Source organism: Megalobrama amblycephala, linkage group LG15 (assembly GCF_018812025.1).
Source record: "Megalobrama amblycephala isolate DHTTF-2021 linkage group LG15, ASM1881202v1, whole genome shotgun sequence".
NCBI classification, from domain to species: domain Eukaryota; kingdom Metazoa; phylum Chordata; class Actinopteri; order Cypriniformes; family Xenocyprididae; genus Megalobrama; species Megalobrama amblycephala.
The window spans coordinates 18810877-18828559 of NC_063058.1; the positions used below are offsets into that span (position 1 = coordinate 18810877).

Here is a 17683-nt window from a genome sequence, read left to right on the forward strand (position 1 = left end):
AAAAACCATGATAAGTGGCATGAGGAATAAATATCGTAGTATCTTGTTTCTCGCCTTGTTTTAAATTTCTCACCTGGCTGTTTCAGCAGCGTGCTCCATGGCTTGTGCTGCTGCCAGCTGTCTCTGTTGGTCCAGCTCTGCAATCACCACCTTCAGCTTGTGTGTCAGTGAGGAGAGTGAATTGTCCTGCTCAGCCACCGTCTGCTCCATTTCTGCCAACCGCACCAAGTGCTTATTGGTCGGTACGGTGATGGTGGGTTTCTTCATCAGCTCCTAAAGAAGAATAAAACAAAGTATTGCCAACTAAAGATGACAGCAGCCATGATTTAGGACATTATTATATTTAATAAGTGCACTAATTTTTTTACTTTCTGGCCCGCTATCCCAAATTGAGCTTTATAATGAATACTCTAGGTACCAGAGCCGTCTGTTTGAAACGGTCCAGCGATGTGTCCATATAGACGTCCAGTTTCTGATGCAGGGCTCTGACCTCTTCCTCATGCCTTTTGGCAATCTCTTCCTGTTCCTGGCAAAATATAAAATCAAGATATATGAGCTTTTATATGGTTTTATTGTGCAATATACAGTGGGTACAGAAAGTATTCAGACCCCCTTAAATTTTTCATTCTTTGTTATATTGCAGCCATTTGCTAAAATCATTTAAGTTCTTTTTTTCCTCATTAATGTACACACAGCACCCCATATTGACAGAAAAACACAGAATTGTTGACATTTTTGCAGATTTATTAAAAAAGAAAAACTGAAATATCACATGGTTCTAAGTATTCAGACCCTTTGCTGTGACACTCATATATTTAACTCAGGTGCTCTCCATTTCTTCTGATCATCCTTGAGATGGTTCTACACCTTCATTTGAGTCCAGCTGTGTTTGATTATACTGATTGGACTTGATTAGGAAAGCCACACACCTGTCTATATAAGACCTTACAGCTCACAGTGCATGTCAGAGCAAATGAGAATCATGAGGTCAAAGGAACTGCCTGAAGAGCTCAGAGACAGAATTGTGGCAAGGCACAGATCTGGCCAAGGTTACAAAAAAGTTTCTGCTGCACTTAAGGTTCCTAAGAGCACAGTGGCCTCCATAATCCTTAAATGGAAGATGTTTGGGACGACCAGAACCCTTCCTAGAGCTGGCCGTCCAGCCAAACTGAGCTATCGGGGGAGAAGAGCCTTGGTGAGAGAGGTAAAGAAGAACCCAAAGATCACTGTGGCTGAGCTCCAGAGATGCAGTCAGGAGATGGGAGAAAGTTGTAGAAAGTCAACCATCACTGCAGCCCTCCACCAGTCTGGGCTTTATGGCAGAGTGGCCCGACGGAAGCCTCTCCTCAGTGCAAGACACATGAAAGCCCGCATGGAGTTTGCTAAGATGGTGAGAAATAAGATTCTCTGGTTGATGAGACCAAGATAGAACTTTTTGGCCTTAATTCTAAGCGGTATGTGTGGAGAAAACCAGGCACTGCTCATCACCTGTCCAATACAGTCCCAACAGTGAAGCATGGTGGTGGCAGCATCATGCTGTGGGGGTGTTTTTCAGCTGCAGGGACAGGACGACTGGTTGCAATCGAGGGAAAGATGAATGCGGCCAAGTACAGGGATATCTTGGACGAAAACCTTCTCCAGAGTGCTCAGGACCTCAGACTGGGCCGAAGGTTTACCTTCCAACAAGACAATGACCCTAAGCGCACAGCTAAAATAACGAAGGAGTGGCTTCACAACAACTCCGTGACTGTTCTTGAATGGCCCAGCCAGAGCCCTGACTTAAACCCAATTGAGCATCTCTGGAGAGACCTAAAAATGGCTGTCCACCAACGTTTACCATCCAACCTGACAGAACTGGAGAGGATCTGCAAGGAGGAATGACAGAGGATCCCCAAATTCAGGTGTGAAAAACTTGTTGCATCTTTCCCAAAAAGACTCATGGCTGTATTAGATCAAAAGGGTGCTTCTACTAAATACTGAGCAAAGGGTCTGAATACTTAGGACCATGTGATATTTCAGTTTTTCTTTTTTAATAAATCTGCAAAAATGTCAACAATTCTGTGTTTTTCTGTCAATATGGGGTGCTGTGTATACATTAATGAGGAAAAAAATGAACTTAAATGATTTTAGCAAATGGCTGCAATATAACAAAGAGTGAAAAATTTAAGGAGGTCTGAATACTTTCCGTACCCACTGTATAACACCAATTTATGAAGCCTCAAGTTTTAACTATAGGCACCTGACGAGCCTTTGTTAACATGTTCTGGTACTTCTTGAGAACCTCTTCTTTCTGATCCAGACGCCCTTGTAGGTTATTAATGGTCTGGTGGGCGACCTTCAGGGCGGGCTGGCTCTCAGAGTCCTCTTGTTTGCTCAGGTCAGCCAGGAGCTTCTCTCTCTCTGCAGTGGCTGGTAGGCGAAGCCTCAGTTCATTGATCACTTTGTCTCGAGATAAGACGTTCTGTTCTGATGTCCACAAAGCAGCTTCTTTTTCTTTCAGCTTCTGCTCAGAGAAACTCCTTGTAAGATAATCTTCGTTCAATAACAAGGTCAAATTTAAACAATTGCTTGAATAAAAAAGTACCTCTTCCAGAATTTTGCAGGTGGATTTTGTCTCAAGGATGGTACGAACGTGCTCTTTGATTTTTCCAAGAGCGTAGTCTAACTGGTGCGCTAAAGGCTGATTTGGATCAGGCAGAGAGCCTGTGGCTTCCTCAAACTAAACTCAAACAAGACAAGTTAAGTGTAAGTTAAAGTGTAGTTCAGTAAACAGCTTTAAACAAATATTGGTTAAGTCTGCCACCTTCTGAGCTGTGCTTAGGATTTCATTCTGCTGTTTCTCATAGGAGTCGAGCTGGCGCTCCAGTTGCACCTCTCTCTGATCCCAGATCAGTTGCCGCTCCTCAAGAAGCTGATACAAGGATAACAAATATTATTAGAAATCATGATTGAAGTATGCTCTGTATAGTGTAAAAACGGAGAAGAATCATGTTTAAATGCAATACTGACATTATTCTGCTGCACCAGCTCCTCTTCCTGGCCGCTGATGGTGCGTTCCTGCTCCGCCACAATGTTCTTAAGGTATTTTATCTCTTCCCGCTGGGTATTAAGCTCTCTGTTCTGCCTCATTTCCAACAGACGAACTTCCTCCAGTTTCTTATGCCACTCCATTACCTGTAGGGGTTGATATTAGGCTGTAAATTCTGCAGCTGAGTGTGAATTACTGTTTCCTTTATTAATATGAGTAAATACAATTAAAATATATGATTAAATAATTAATAATCATAGTATTTTCAAAGTAATTAAGAAAACACATTTTCAAGAACCACATCACAACTCAATCAACCTACTTTCTGAGCTCCTTTAGCATCTTTCAGTGTTGCTATGAGCTCTTCCAACCCCTTCAGCTTTAGCTCCAGTTCTTGTGCCTTCCCTTCTGCTTTCCTCCTCTCCTCCGTCGCCTTTTGCACCTCTTCCCTGGCCCGTGCCCTGTCCTCCTGCAGGTGGAGCATGGTGCTGGAAAACTTCTCCTGTTGGGCCAGCGGCAAGGCTCCTGAGAACTGTCTGCGGAGGGCCTGAATGGTTTGGCGCAGGTGTCTGGCCCGCTGGTGACCCTCCTGCCTTGCGTGCCACAGCGTCTGCTGCTGGGCATCCAGCTGCTGTTCGACTCTGAGCTTCTGCGCTTCGAGTTTCTGGAGGCGTGTGGTGGCGGCCTCCAGCCGGCTGATTGCTGTGGTCTCACTCAACTGGAGAGCTACAATGTGCTGATGGAGTTTGGCGATAAGGGCCTTTTCATCAGACTGAGCCTGAAGAGAAGATGTGCAATTAGGGAAGTAATTAAGAGGTTACACAGCTGAAAAGAAAAAAAACATACCTGGTAGTCCAACACCTGTCTCCTCAGGCTTTCTACTTCCTTCTCTCTTGACTGCTGCCTGGCTTCCAGAGCGGACACCTGCATTTTAGCGACATCTGACACCTCCCGCAATCTGCAGACATTTTAAAAAACTTAAAAGAGATGTTTGTGTACATTTACTCATGATTTTGCTGTAATAGCAAGCTTGTGCACAGGTTGAGTCAACAGGCTTACTTGGACACTTCAATCCGCAGCTCTGCCTCCGTTTTCTCCAGTTCGGCGATTCGCTTGCGGTCAGCGTCGCTGATGTGTTTGCTTACGCTGTCCGCCAGCTCGTCCCTGAGCTCCCGCTCTATCCGCTGAGCCTCCAGGTTTAGTTTTGTGAGCTACACATACAGAAATATACAAAATAGCTTATTAAATGTTAAACACACTGTGTTTTATAAAACCAAATAATAAATAAAAGCTTATTTAATATTCAACATGCTGTGTTTTATTAAAAGGGACCTATTATGACCCTTTTCACAAGATGTATTATAAGTCTCTGGTGTCCTCAGAATGTGTCTGTGAAGTTTCAGTTCAAAACACCCCACAGATAATTTGTCAAATTTGTCCCAGATTGGGTGTGAGCAAAAACATGCCTTTTTTGTGTGCATCCCTTTAAATGCAAATGAGCTGCTGCTCCCGGCCTGCTTTCCAAAAGAGGGCAGAGCTTTAACAGCTCACGCTTCAGTTGCTCAACAACAACAAAGCTGGAGAATCTCACGCTGCCAAAATGAGGATTGTTAGTAACGGTGTTCAGCCTTACATTGTTCAAACCGGAGTCGGACACTGATGGAGAGACTCAGGAAGAAGTTACAACTTTTAGAATGTAACTGGACATTTCTGAATGGTTAGTGGATAAATTTATGTAGTTGCCGTGGAGTTCATTTAACTCATCAACTAGCATGTGCCGTCATGTTAATCTGTTGTGCAAAAGCGTTGAATTGACCCTTATTTGTGAAGCAGTCCAGCGTAAAATGAAGGCATGGCAACAACACTCTACTACAGCAACTCTTCCTCCTCTCTAAAGCAGCCTAACATGGCCTCAGCCCCTTTGTTGCGTGTTCTCGAGGGCAGGGTTTATGTAAATTTTGGGGTTTGTGATGTCACCAACCCGAGAAGAAGCTTGTTGTAGTCCCTACCAGCCGTTTGTTGTAGTCCTTAAAGGGTTAGTTCACCCAAAAATGAAAATTCTGTCATTTATTACTCACCCTCATGCCGTTCCACACCCGTAAGACATTCGTCAAATCTTCGGAACACAAATTAAGATATTTTAGTTGAAATCCGATGACTCAGTGAGGCCTTCATAGGGAGCAATGACATTTCCTCTCTCAAGATCCATAAAGGTACAAAAAACATATTTAAATCGGTTCATGTGAGTTCAGTGGTTCAATATTAATATTAATTTAACGTTTCTGGAGCGCCAAAAAAACAAAATAACGACTTATAAAGTGATGGCCAATTTCAAAACACTGCTTCATGAAGCATCAGAGCACAAATGAATCAGCGTATCGAATCTGCCGTTCGGAGCGCCAAAGTCACGTGATTTCAGCCGTTGGCAGTTTGACACGTGATCTGAATCATGATTTGATACACTGATTCATTTATGCTCCGATGCTTCATGAAGCAGTGTTTTGAAATCGGCCATTACTAAATAAGTCGTTATTTTGTTTTTTTGGCGCTACAAAAATATTCTCGTCACTTTATAATATTAATATTGAACCACTGTACTCACATGAACTGATTTAAATATGTTTTTAGTACCTTTATGGATCTTGAGAGAGGAAATGTCATTGCTCCCTATGAAGGCCTCACTGAGTCATCGGATTTCAACTAAAATATCTTAATTTGTGTTCCGAAGATTAACAAAAGTCTTACGGGTGTGGAACGACATGAGGGTGAGTAATAAATGACATTATTTTCATTTTTGGGTGAACTAACCCTTTAAGTGAAGTCATAATCAAGGACGCCTTTAAAATAAACTAAAAGCTTAGCCTACTGTGTTTTATAAAAAATTAAATAAAATGTTAAGGTGTTCTAAAGTGTTTTTTTGGCACGTTTCTATATGGTTGCTAGTGTATTCGGGATGGATGCAAGAGATAAATCAGACCCACCTCAGCAAACTTGGTCTCTAGCTCAAAGTTGCGCTCTTCCACCTGTTTGAGGGAGTTCCTCAGGTGCTCGTACATCTTCTGTGCATGTTCGGCTCGCTGTCTTTCATTTAGCTCCTTCATCTCCAGCATGGTGATGCGTCTGGACACAGATACAATCTCGCTGTTGGCCAGGGCTTTGGCTGCCTTGTCCATGGTGTTCTCACCACCTGTGAACACCCAATAGGTCAACTTTAGGATATTGCAGCAAAACTTTTTGATTTTTGAAAAGTGACATTTACCAGTCGTGCTGAAGTTTTCCCAGGCCTGCTCCAATGTGTGAAGCTTCTCTTTGCTGATCTCCAGCTCTTTATTAATGGAGTCAATGCTTTCATGTAAAGACACATTCTCCCTCTGAAAAGAAAGGAGAGTGCTGTAATAAAAAAATCAAGGAGTCCATTGCTTTATGTACTGAAATTTGCCAAGAGATGTACCTCCAGGTGCTCCAGAGTGTTTGTCTTCTGAACAAGGTGATTGTCTTTCTGTAGGAGGTTTCTGTACTTGATGGTGAGCTCAGTGTATTGTTTGTTGGCTCTCTCCAGCTCTGATGCAGGAACACTACCATCAAGGGATTTCTGCAATGCAGCTATTTTAAATGCTGCCATTTCCTGAGGGCAAAGCAAGTTTACAGAGGTCAGCAGAGGTCAGTTACAGCTCTCAGCAAAGATTACTACCATACCTCATGGTCAAAACAAGCCTTGGAAAAACAACAAAACAACACTAAAACAACATTATAGTAGTTTTAATTATTATAAAATTAATTAATATGAATGATTTGTCATTACAAATTATAATTATTTAGAATTTAAACATATAAATATTTATTATTTGTAAATGTGCTGAGAGTTCATAAAGTGTTTATTTCATTTCAGTAATTTTGCTGACATGAAGTTTTATAATTCATATACATTAGTGGCCAAAAGTGATGCCTGGAGGGATATTTGTTTTTTATGACCCTACAAGTTCAATTAAATGATCAAAATTTGAGGAAAATATTTTATATTTTTTAAATATGAAAGAAAAAAAAAACACTAAACTTTGTTAAGGTATTTATCTGACAAAATGATTCTCCAAATATGATTGATTCCCTTGTAAGGGACTCTACCTAAAATACAAATGGTACAAAATATTGTGAATATGTGTACAATATTATATACAAAATATTTAGTTTCTATTATATGTTTTATTCTACCCACAATTAGAGTATTAATGTGATAATAAATAATAAAATAATTGCGATTAATGATTAATTTGATTAATTTGAATGTCAATTTCTCTTAATGATAACTTTTCTTACATTTCTATTTTTGCATGTTTTACATTATTTTTCTTTAAACTTTGTTTAAAACCCCCTGTTCTAGATATCAGAATCAGTATCAGCCACTGAAAAACCCATATCAGTCGGCCTCAAATAAATCCCATCATTCATAATTTTCTTTTTCATCTGTATGAGTGATGTGCAGACACCTAATACCTTGAACCTCTGCAGGTAGCCGATTCTTTCAGTTACCGCGGCCTCCATGTGGCTGAAATCATCCTTCAGTTTGCCGTTCTCCTTCCTCAAGTGTTGCTCGAGCTCAAGCAGAGTCGTATAGCGTCGCGTCAGACACTTCTCATTCACTCTGAGAACCATCATTTTTCGGGCCGTCTCAGCCAGCTCCCGTCTGATCTCACTCGGGTCCTTTTCAAGAGCCTCCAGCCAGTGCTGGAAATGAGTCAAACAGATAATGGGAATCAGGAAACGGACAAATTAGAAACTTTTATGTTGTATGAAGACATACAAAAAGCAAAATAACCATTAGCTAAACAGATTTTTACCACCACAGTACTAATTTCTTTATTGTAAGTCATGTTTCAAAGGAGTTTCTGAATTGTTTAAAACTGGTAACATCAGCTTGTGGGCAAGTTATTATAGTCATATACTGAAAAATGATTTTATAAAGTTGTAAATTCAACAAAGATTATTGGAGCAATAATAATAACTAGCAATTTCTGATTGAAAAGTACACCAAGTTATTTTTTGAGGGTGAGGGTGAGTAAATGATGACATAATTTTCATTTTGGGTGAAAATGTGAAAAGTACCTCTTTAAGAGACTTACATTGTACTCTTTTATTTTTACTGTGTCCACCTCCTTTTGTTCCTCAAGTTTGGATTTCAGTTCTGCAAAAGAGTCCCTTGCTTTCTGCCAAGACTCCCTCTCACTGGAGCAGACAGACGGCGTGAATTAAAACCATGCTTTATTGATTACCATTCATATGTATAATAATTGATATAAATGTATTATATATTATATTCATATTTTATAATATAAACAACCTTTTTTATATATTACATTTTATAATATAAATGATCTTTATTGCTCTGCATACCTTTGATACTCCTTATATAGAAGTCCTTGTTGATGGCGGATCACTGCAAACTTCCTTTTATACTCTTCCAGAGCCGAACTGAGCTGCTCAATGGAATCTTCTTTGTTTTTGATCTCCTGAACATCCACAGTTGGGAGTCTTAATATTATGAATCTTACATCTGGTTTGCATTATAACACGATACAGTTACCAGACTGACACACACCTGTAGGAGCTGCACCATGTATTCATTGAGAGCGTTGATGACCTCGGCACTAGTTGGCGTCATCTCTTCAGGCAGAGCTAATGTCTTGTAAGGGATGGAGGTGCCAGCTGATTTGCTCATTGATTCAACCTCACTTTCCAAGCAAGCAACCTACAAAAAAAAAAAAAAAAGACAAAAAAGAGGAAATTTTAAAACCATTTTTTAATCTATTAAATGCTGAGCTGTTATTTTGAGTAAATACCTTCTCATTAGCTTTCGTTAACTGATTGAGAGTGTTAGCTGCCTCCTCTCTAGCAGCCTTCAACTCCTGCCGTAGCTCCTCGTTGCGGCCGGTCAACTGATCTACCTGCGTTCTCAGGTGGAGGCTTGCATCAAACTTTCCCTCTGAGTACTTCATCTCCAACGCCTGAAGATAAACACAATTATCACTCATGTATGTTGTGACAGGGTATTTATGAACAGTAAAGTCACTTTGATGGAAGGTTAGAGACCAAAAACTTCATATTCATCAATGTAAGTTGACTAATCACTATAGCAGCACAAAATCTGTGCTTGACGTTCCACAGATTTCCACTGCCTGTCTCCCCTTTTTTCCTCACTTTAATTACATTTTGTAAAGGCTTTCATTAAATATTTTTTAATAAAAGGTCAAATTTAAGCTAATTTAATAAAAGTTACAGCACACAAAATGAGTGTAGCACTCTTAGCTCAAATAAACACATTTTATTACAGGCCATTAAATGTATGATTTCATATTTAAATTTGTTATTTTAAATGCATAATTATGACACGTATTGTTTATTTCTAAATTGTTAAAAATATAAATGATTTTATTCACACAAATTTGAAACTTTCTTTTTTCATTAAATATTGTAATACTCATTCAATGTATAATTTTATATTTAAATTTATAACTACAATCATTGATTGTCATTGATTGTCAAAATCATTGTATAATTTTATTTAAATGTATTATTTTAAATGCATAATTATAATATTTATAATATATATATAATTATAATATAATATATATATATATATATATATATATATATATATATATAAAATTATATAACTCATTAAATGTATAATTTTATATTTAAATTTATAATTACATAATTATGACTATTATTATTTATTAAAATATTAAAATTATTAAAAAAATATTACAATTATCATTTACTATTATTTTCAAACCTATATTTTTTCAGTTAAATATTGCATTACTCATTAATTGTATAATTTTATATTCAAATGTTTTATTTTAAATGCATAATAATAATTTATTATTTATTTATAAATGGAAAGATATTATATATATATAAATAAAAAATACATTATATATATATACACATACACAGTAAAACCAAAATTTATTCAGACTCCTTGAACATTTCATTCATTAATACAGTTTATTCACTATAGTTTAAAAAAATGGTAATAAAATATGACAAGATCTCAGAGTTAAACTGTCAGAAAAAAATAATCTTAATTATGTCAGATAAACACTTAAGAAAACATGGTCAGGTCAAAGTGTCTGAATAATTTTTGGTTCAAAATTATTGGGTATAATATTTCACAGTTTATTTTTGCTATCCTCACTTACTTAAATGAATTATAGTGTCCTGCACCCACTAGAAAAAAAAAATCTCTGAATAATTTTTGGTTTGTGTGATTTGTTTCCTTAAATATTATATTACTTATTAAATGTATAATTTTATATTTAAATTTATAATTTCAGATGCATAACTTATTCATTTTTAAATAATTAAAACATATTATTTATTAGTGTAATTTACTTAACATTTATTTCTAATTCCCTCATATAAATATAAATACATTTTAGTAATATTTCAAAAAAAATAAATAATGCAATACTACACAGATTCTGTGTGAGTCCACTATGTTAATGAACGTACACTGACGAGTCTCTCCAGGCTGGGAATGCTGACGCCAGTGGGTGTGGGTGTTTTCTTCTGAGCGTCCTGGATGGCCTGCAGGATCTCCTTCATGCCCTGCTCCAGCTGTTTATTCTCATTCAGCATTTCATTCACTGCAGGAGAGAGAGAAACATTATAGTCACGGAATCCACCTGACACTGCAAGTGTTGCAGGGTCATGCGGTGATGCTTCTCACATTTGGCCTTGAACTGGGCAGATTCTGTTCTCTTGAGCTCCAGTTCTTTCTCTTTGCTGCTCAGCTCTTTCTGTAGACGCTCGTTCTGAAAAACAAACAGGTTGTTCGATGAGCTTTAACGCTTATGATGTCCTAAATTCATTGTTCTCAGATAAAGGCTTACTTTGCGTTTGATCTCTTCATTGGTAGATCTAGAGACAGGCCTCTCTCTAAATGATCTGCTGGGCTTTTCTTCAACACTGTCATCAAGCAGTGAACTACTGACCACTGATATGCCTTGAAAAAGGAAATGTGCTGTCAGGTTTCATTATACAATGTTACAATGCAACCAAATGATCTGTTTATGTGAACAGGACATGAGTCTGTAACTGATATGCAGCATCTTGGAGATAAGATCTCACCTTTGTCCTTCACCAGTGCACGAATGCGTTGTTTCAGCTCGAGCCTTTCCTCCTCAAGTCGCTCAATCTAAGGAGAATCCCATTAAAGGGTCACAGGATAATTGACCAATGCCAAACCATATAGATAACGTTAATCGGGTTTACCTCTTTCAGCAGAACCTGGTTCTCTGCTTTGTACTGTCTCTGCTTCAAAACCTTTGATCTCTGGAATTCGCTCAAATCCAGTTCTTCCTTTGGATTTAATCCTGATGTGGGAACATGATCCCAGTGAGGGTCAAAGCTGAACTTGGCAAAATCAATATGGGCTATAAAAACAATCTTTATGTCTAGGTGTAGGTAAAACAGGGATACAGAAATTGAGACAAGATGGAAATCGTAAAATAATAAAAGCAGGTTGAAAAAAATTACCCAGCCGTTCTCGCAGGTCTTCGTTCTCGTCTAGTAAATTGTTGATTTTGATCTCCAGCTGGTTTATGTCTTTTATCATGGCTTCTATCTCCCGGTCTCTCACTCGGATTTGATTTTTACATTCTTTGATCTCAGTGATTGCAGCTTCCAAACCATCCGTTCCCTGAAAGAGAGTGAAGTGCTTCAAGTCAAACGTCTATGTAGGTGTAATATAACATTTTTTAAGTTTAAGTGACACCTTGTTGTTTTCTGAATGTTTAATTCTTCAATTATTTGTGATCAAGTGTTGCTAATTATGTCAAATATTGTAGAAGTTGCTTCAAAACTTTTCTATTTGAGAAGCCACCCAAAAAACATTATTGCTAGAATATAAGTTTTTTTTCTTAAATTACATTATTAACTCAGATATAACATAATGTCACTGATTATTTTATTTGAAAAGATGAATTATGTGAACATAAATATGAATATTTTTAGCTAGTGGTCACAAAGATTGATGCAATAGAACAACAAAAAATTATTAAACTGTTGCTAACCATATTTACACATACTGTATGTTATATTACTCATTAAATGTATTATTAAAAGTTTTACATTTAAATTTTAAATGTAAATATTTAATTTAAATGTATAAATATGAAATGTATCCACTATTTCCTATTTTACTATTTATTTATCCCTATTTTTGCGATAGATAAAATATGAATAAAACTGTTGAAAATCACATTAATAGAAACTTTTTTGAAACTGCTTGAGCAAATAATAATAATAATCTTCATCAACCTAATTAATATTTAAAAAAAAAAATTTAAACTTGAATTTATGTAAATTTATTGACTTTTTTTTCTAACATTTTCTGAAAATTACATTATAAAACTAACATATAAGTGAGATTATAAGGAACGGATCATTTAGCTCATATTGTATGTAAATTTTATTTGTTCCCAAATTCAGTTTTTTCCATTTCAATTTTTCTGGATTCTGTTTTTTTTTTCTTTTTTCATTTTTTTTTCTTTCTTTTTTGGACTCAATTTTAATGGTTAAATTAAATGTATGGTAATTAGTATGTCTAATTAAATTATGAAACAATTTAACAACAATTTATTAAAAGTTTAACAGAAACTACATTTTTTAGGGCCTTATAAAATGTTTTATTTTTCTTTCTCACCAAATTCTGTGTTTTTTGCTTAAAGTATCCTGGATTCCATTTTAATGGTTGAATTCATTTTTAATAATCAAAAAAATAATTACATTACATAATAACATTTCTATGATTTTTTTCCCTTCTGCAGAAATTCTGTGTTGTGTATTTTAATTTTTCTGGCAATCAAATAAAGGCATAAACCATTAATTTATCTTTTATTCATATGACTTTTTTTTTTTAAATCAAAACATATAAGAAAAATTGTGATTATTTCTTAAAAAATAAAGTTTTAATAATTTATTATTATTATTATTAGTGTTAGTATTATCATTACATTGAGACATAGGTAATTTCTACTGTACAACATTAATATATCCTATTTCTGTCACGATTTTTTTCACGTTAAACCCAGCTTTTATTTTGACGGGTTGCCGTGAAGACCTTTGAGATTGTGTGTGTTTATGGTATGGTGATATTTTTTCTCAAAACGGAAAAAGGCTGATGAAATGACTCATGTTCATGCATTCATGTCCTCAGCAGAAGCTGAAAACACTTCAAGCGTCACGCGTGCTTCAGTGTGTGTGGCCTATATATATATATATATATATATATATATATATATATATATATATATATATATATTTAAGTGTACTGACCTACTTTTTATTTATTCATCAAAAATCAGACAAATTCCGTTTTTATGACTGGATTCTGTCTGCGTTTTCTGCATCACGGAAATCATAAGGCCCTAATATTGTTCCTAAAAGCACCACAACTACATGTATTCAAGAAAAAGATGCTTTGTGACTTTATTGAGTTGAAGATGCTATTAGAGTAACTAATTGTCATCCACACCCCACCCCAAAAAGTATTTGGACTTTGTAACATCAGTGAATTTTACAACACTGAAGGTAAGTGTCAAGCAATAAACTCACAGACTCATAGAGACGGATTCGACTGAGGGTATCATTGAGTTCTTTGTCTTTGTCCCCGGCGTCACGCTCAGCCAAGTGGGCGGCACGCTCGGCCTCCAGAGCTCTCCTCTCAGCCGCCTGCAGTTTAGCGCTCAAGTCCTCCAACCTCCGCTGCTGCACGCTGACATGACCTTTATCTTTCTTTAACGGTTTTTTCAGCTCCTCGATGAGCAGAGCATTTTTTTCCATTTCTGTTGTGTACTGCTCGACTTGCTCTGACAGCATCTTGATCTGGTTGTCCCTCTCTTGCACGGCCTTTTGAAGTCAAACACAAAGTCAGTGACTTCTTTTAACTCCCGCTGGGATAGAATGAGATGAACCAATATGACGGAAACAGTGAATAAAGACAGATGACTGACAGATGCAAAACTGAGGATGAATGACAAACAAAGCAAAGGAAATGAGAAACAGAGATACTCACGCCACACAGTTCATAAATGACCTGACAATGAAGCATTTGAAAGGAAGCAGTAACGATTAAACGGAGCGCACATCAAAAAGAACACACAAATAGAGAGAGAGACATGAATAGCACACAAACTAAGTGAGAGTGGCAATGCATTAGCATGGATATGAGGCCTGTTTCACACATCTCACGTCTGTGGCGAGTTTCAGCGCTCATATTAACAGGTTACAACATTCACACTGAGTTCCCAGAAGAATAACAGCTCTACCACAGAAAGTATTTTTGTCAAACGTCATATACTGAACTTAAGAGAAAACACATGAAATTAACTATAAACCTATAAAACTATATATTTTGCAATACAGGCTATTATAAAGCAACATAAAATAAAAATGGGACACATTGTTTAAAACAATACATCTGGTTGCCTACGTTCCTCATGACTGAATCCAGATGTTTTGAGCAGATGATACACAATGTAAAGTTTGTTAAAATTATCAATGGCCAACTTTTAATACTCATGTTATAAATTTTCACTGCTATTAAAGGCACTAATCAATGTCATAACTCATAATTTCCTGTATAAAACTGTAGCAGAAACGCTGTCACACTGCAAACGCAGGATGTGTGAAACAGGCCTAAGATATATCTTGTATCCTAATTAATAGGACAAAAAAAATGAAACAAAATTTGAAGTAATATGAATTTGGTTGATAAATAAAAATGTATATGAGAGAAAGAATAAAAAACAATGACTGACACAATGCCATCACCAGATTAATGAATTTAATTTTGGTTTATAATTTAAAGGCACAATATGTAAGATTTTTGCAATAAAATATCCAAAAACCACTACATGTGTACTTACATTATCCCAAATGTTTCCAAGAATGTTTAAATCCATAAAAATAAGCAATTTTAAGCAGGACATGGACATGCGTCCGTGAGTCACCTATCAATGACATCATAACCGCGTTACCCTCGATTTCCGGTTTTGTTTTGTAGAAACCATGGAAACACCAAAGACGCTTTAATATATTATGTGTTTTATTAGACAGGCGAGAAACTGTTTGGACACATTCATCAACAGAAAACTAATCATGTTATATAGCTCAACACAGTAAGTCTTATTGTTTAAATCTGATTCTTGATTTACAGTGAGTACCATGTTTTAACATGCCTAATATCGATCTAGCTTACTGCAGTGTCTCATATTAGCCACCAAGCGAGCCAGAGTAGCACTATAACAACTTTTAACACACAAATGTATCTAATATGATAAACAGCGCTGCGTTACCCCACATACGCATGACCGGAAGAAGCGGAAGCGGCATAATAAAAGTCCCGCTGCTCTCGAGACGTGTGTCGCGCTCGTCTCTCATTAGCAATCGCTCCAGTGGCCTCGTTTCTGCTCGCACATCACTCGCCGTGCTCTGCTTCATACTACAGTAACATTAATAATCTCATCCATGAACATGATTTCTGCCCGAGTCCAATCTCGATTTTTTTTCCAGTGGCTTTAGATGTGAAGACAACACCTCCCATGATTCCCCAAAATCAAGGAGTATTCAAGATACGCCTTTGTTCTGAATAAGCGACCTCTAGTGGCGAAAATGTACATATTGTGCCTTTAATAATAATAATAATTTCCTATCAAAACCCAAATGTAATATTTATAATTACATTTCACAAATTAGAAATATAATATCAAATTCAACAAACAAATAAATAAAAAAATAAATCAATTAAAGTTTGGTGTTTGTTTTAATTTAAGAGAGCTGTATGATATCTGACTGACCTGCTGCAGTGCGATAATGTTGCTTTTGTCGGAGTCCATCTGAGCAGCTCGAAGTTTCTCCCTTAAATCTCTGATCATCTGTTGATACTCCAAAATTTCCATATCTTTCCCTGATAAAACGCTCTGAAACCGACACAAACACATGACAGATACAGCATGTAGAACTTTCTCAACTACCAAAAGAATAAGGCTGCCATTTCCCACATTTGACTCATTGTGTATTTTATATTTTGTTTGGTGACATTGGTTGTTGGTGCTAGGATGTATGATACTTTCTGTGGGATAGACAATTTGGCACTGATTTTCGCCAAAGACAATGGTGTCTCAAACCAGACAGTAACTTGAGCAAATAAAATTACTAGCTATTCATCTCTTTTTCACGAGATATGATCTATTTCAACAAAGAGCAGTTACAGGAAATGGTTAAACAGGCTTTGTGAGAATGTTCCTAACGACTTCTTTCAGATGATTTGTATAAACTTGTTCAGAGTCATAGTAGTGTCATAATGTTAAACATGACACTTGTTATTTGATATTCCTCTAAAGGTGCAATTTGATTTCATTTGTTATGGATCATAAATATTAAAAGCTTAACAGCTTTTGGGTGTTCTGCTCTCTCCGTCAGATTATGTGATCTTTATTTGTGTCTGGAGTTTATTCTTTATTTTGAGGCAGTGTGAAGTAGCCTTCTTATATGACTTCTAAAGGCATTTTTTGATTTACTCGTCTGCCACAAAAATGTCATCGTCTGCCACAAAAATTATAATTTTGTTAGTATTTTTTTTATGATCTGTATTTCTTAGAACACATAAGCTGAATTTCATTGTAGATGTGTACCAGCACAAGGTTAAAAAAATGCAAATAAAAATGTTTTTCTTGGATCATTTACTCAGAAATTGTTGGTTGACAGAGTCTGGCACTAAGGCAAGTATTTGACCTTTTCTTTAAAATGTCAGAAAATGACTCCTCAAAGATGTCTGCAATTTCAGACAGGTAAAACCAGACGCAAACAAAAGAAATAAAAAGAAAACAATAACAATGTACTACTGAGAAATGGTTAAAGTTCATGAAATTTGACCTTATTTGCATACAAGCTGTTTTTATTTGGCAAAGCTGACAATAAAAGGGGTGGGGGGGTCATGACTCACCTTCCACTCCTCCACTTTGGCATTAACAGCAGCCATAACTGGGTCGTCCTCTTCAGCTCTAGCCTGGATCTGTTCACTTAGTTCTCTGACCTGTAAAAAGACCATTAATAATAGCAATCATTTATTTTTTTACTCATAAAAGATTTATGCACACTCATAAACTACCCTGTCACTCAATCGCAGCTGTTTATTTCTGCCAAAATTTGCTAGGAGAACCTGTTTCACATGTCTGGAACACTTTATCGACCAATCAGCTTCTAGGGCTGGCATTATCCATTTTATAAATGTGATTAAAGCACCTGAAGCTTGGCATGATCTCTGTCTTTTCTCAGCTGATCTACGATGCTATCCGTCTGCTGGACCGCGATCTTCATCTTGTTGTACTCATCCGTCATCTTCTCCATCTCCTTCACAGACTCCTCCAGATTCTTCTGCAGGTGCTCATTCTCGCTCTTCAGGTTGGCAGCCATGTCTTCGGCATGCTGGGAATAGGGAGAACATGTTGTCATAAAGATGTCATATAACAGGAGATTGCATTTGCATTTCATCTTGGGAGAATGCAAAACCTCGTTGTCATGTTGGAAAAAAAAAAGCCCAACAAATGCAGGGAATGAGGAAAGGGTAACATCTTCTGTTTCAAGTTTGTG

The 17683-nt window shown here is 36.6% G+C and overlaps 1 protein-coding gene across 2 annotated transcripts in view; it reads right to left on the bottom strand.

Moving 5' to 3' along the window:
- cep290 (centrosomal protein 290) overlaps positions 1-17683 on the bottom strand; it is a 40170-nt gene that overhangs the window by 15400 nt on the left and 7087 nt on the right. For both annotated transcript variants that reach the window (XM_048159352.1, XM_048159351.1), the window contains 27 exons: positions 17336-17518; positions 17037-17126; positions 15889-16011; positions 13646-13939; positions 11567-11729; positions 11303-11403; positions 11159-11225; positions 10921-11033; positions 10758-10842; positions 10541-10674; positions 8863-9027; positions 8622-8771; positions 8417-8532; positions 8146-8248; positions 7520-7750; positions 6480-6653; positions 6288-6399; positions 6010-6215; positions 4088-4239; positions 3875-3986; positions 3351-3806; positions 3010-3174; positions 2804-2911; positions 2585-2719; positions 2240-2503; positions 419-526; positions 74-273 (listed from right to left, as the gene is read on the bottom strand). In XM_048159352.1, the coding sequence (XP_048015309.1) occupies positions 74-273; positions 419-526; positions 2240-2503; positions 2585-2719; positions 2804-2911; positions 3010-3174; positions 3351-3806; positions 3875-3986; positions 4088-4239; positions 6010-6215; positions 6288-6399; positions 6480-6653; positions 7520-7750; positions 8146-8248; positions 8417-8532; positions 8622-8771; positions 8863-9027; positions 10541-10674; positions 10758-10842; positions 10921-11033; positions 11159-11225; positions 11303-11403; positions 11567-11729; positions 13646-13939; positions 15889-16011; positions 17037-17126; positions 17336-17518 (4310 nt within the window). The remainder of the gene's footprint in view (positions 1-73; positions 274-418; positions 527-2239; positions 2504-2584; positions 2720-2803; positions 2912-3009; positions 3175-3350; positions 3807-3874; positions 3987-4087; positions 4240-6009; positions 6216-6287; positions 6400-6479; positions 6654-7519; positions 7751-8145; positions 8249-8416; positions 8533-8621; positions 8772-8862; positions 9028-10540; positions 10675-10757; positions 10843-10920; positions 11034-11158; positions 11226-11302; positions 11404-11566; positions 11730-13645; positions 13940-15888; positions 16012-17036; positions 17127-17335; positions 17519-17683) is intronic.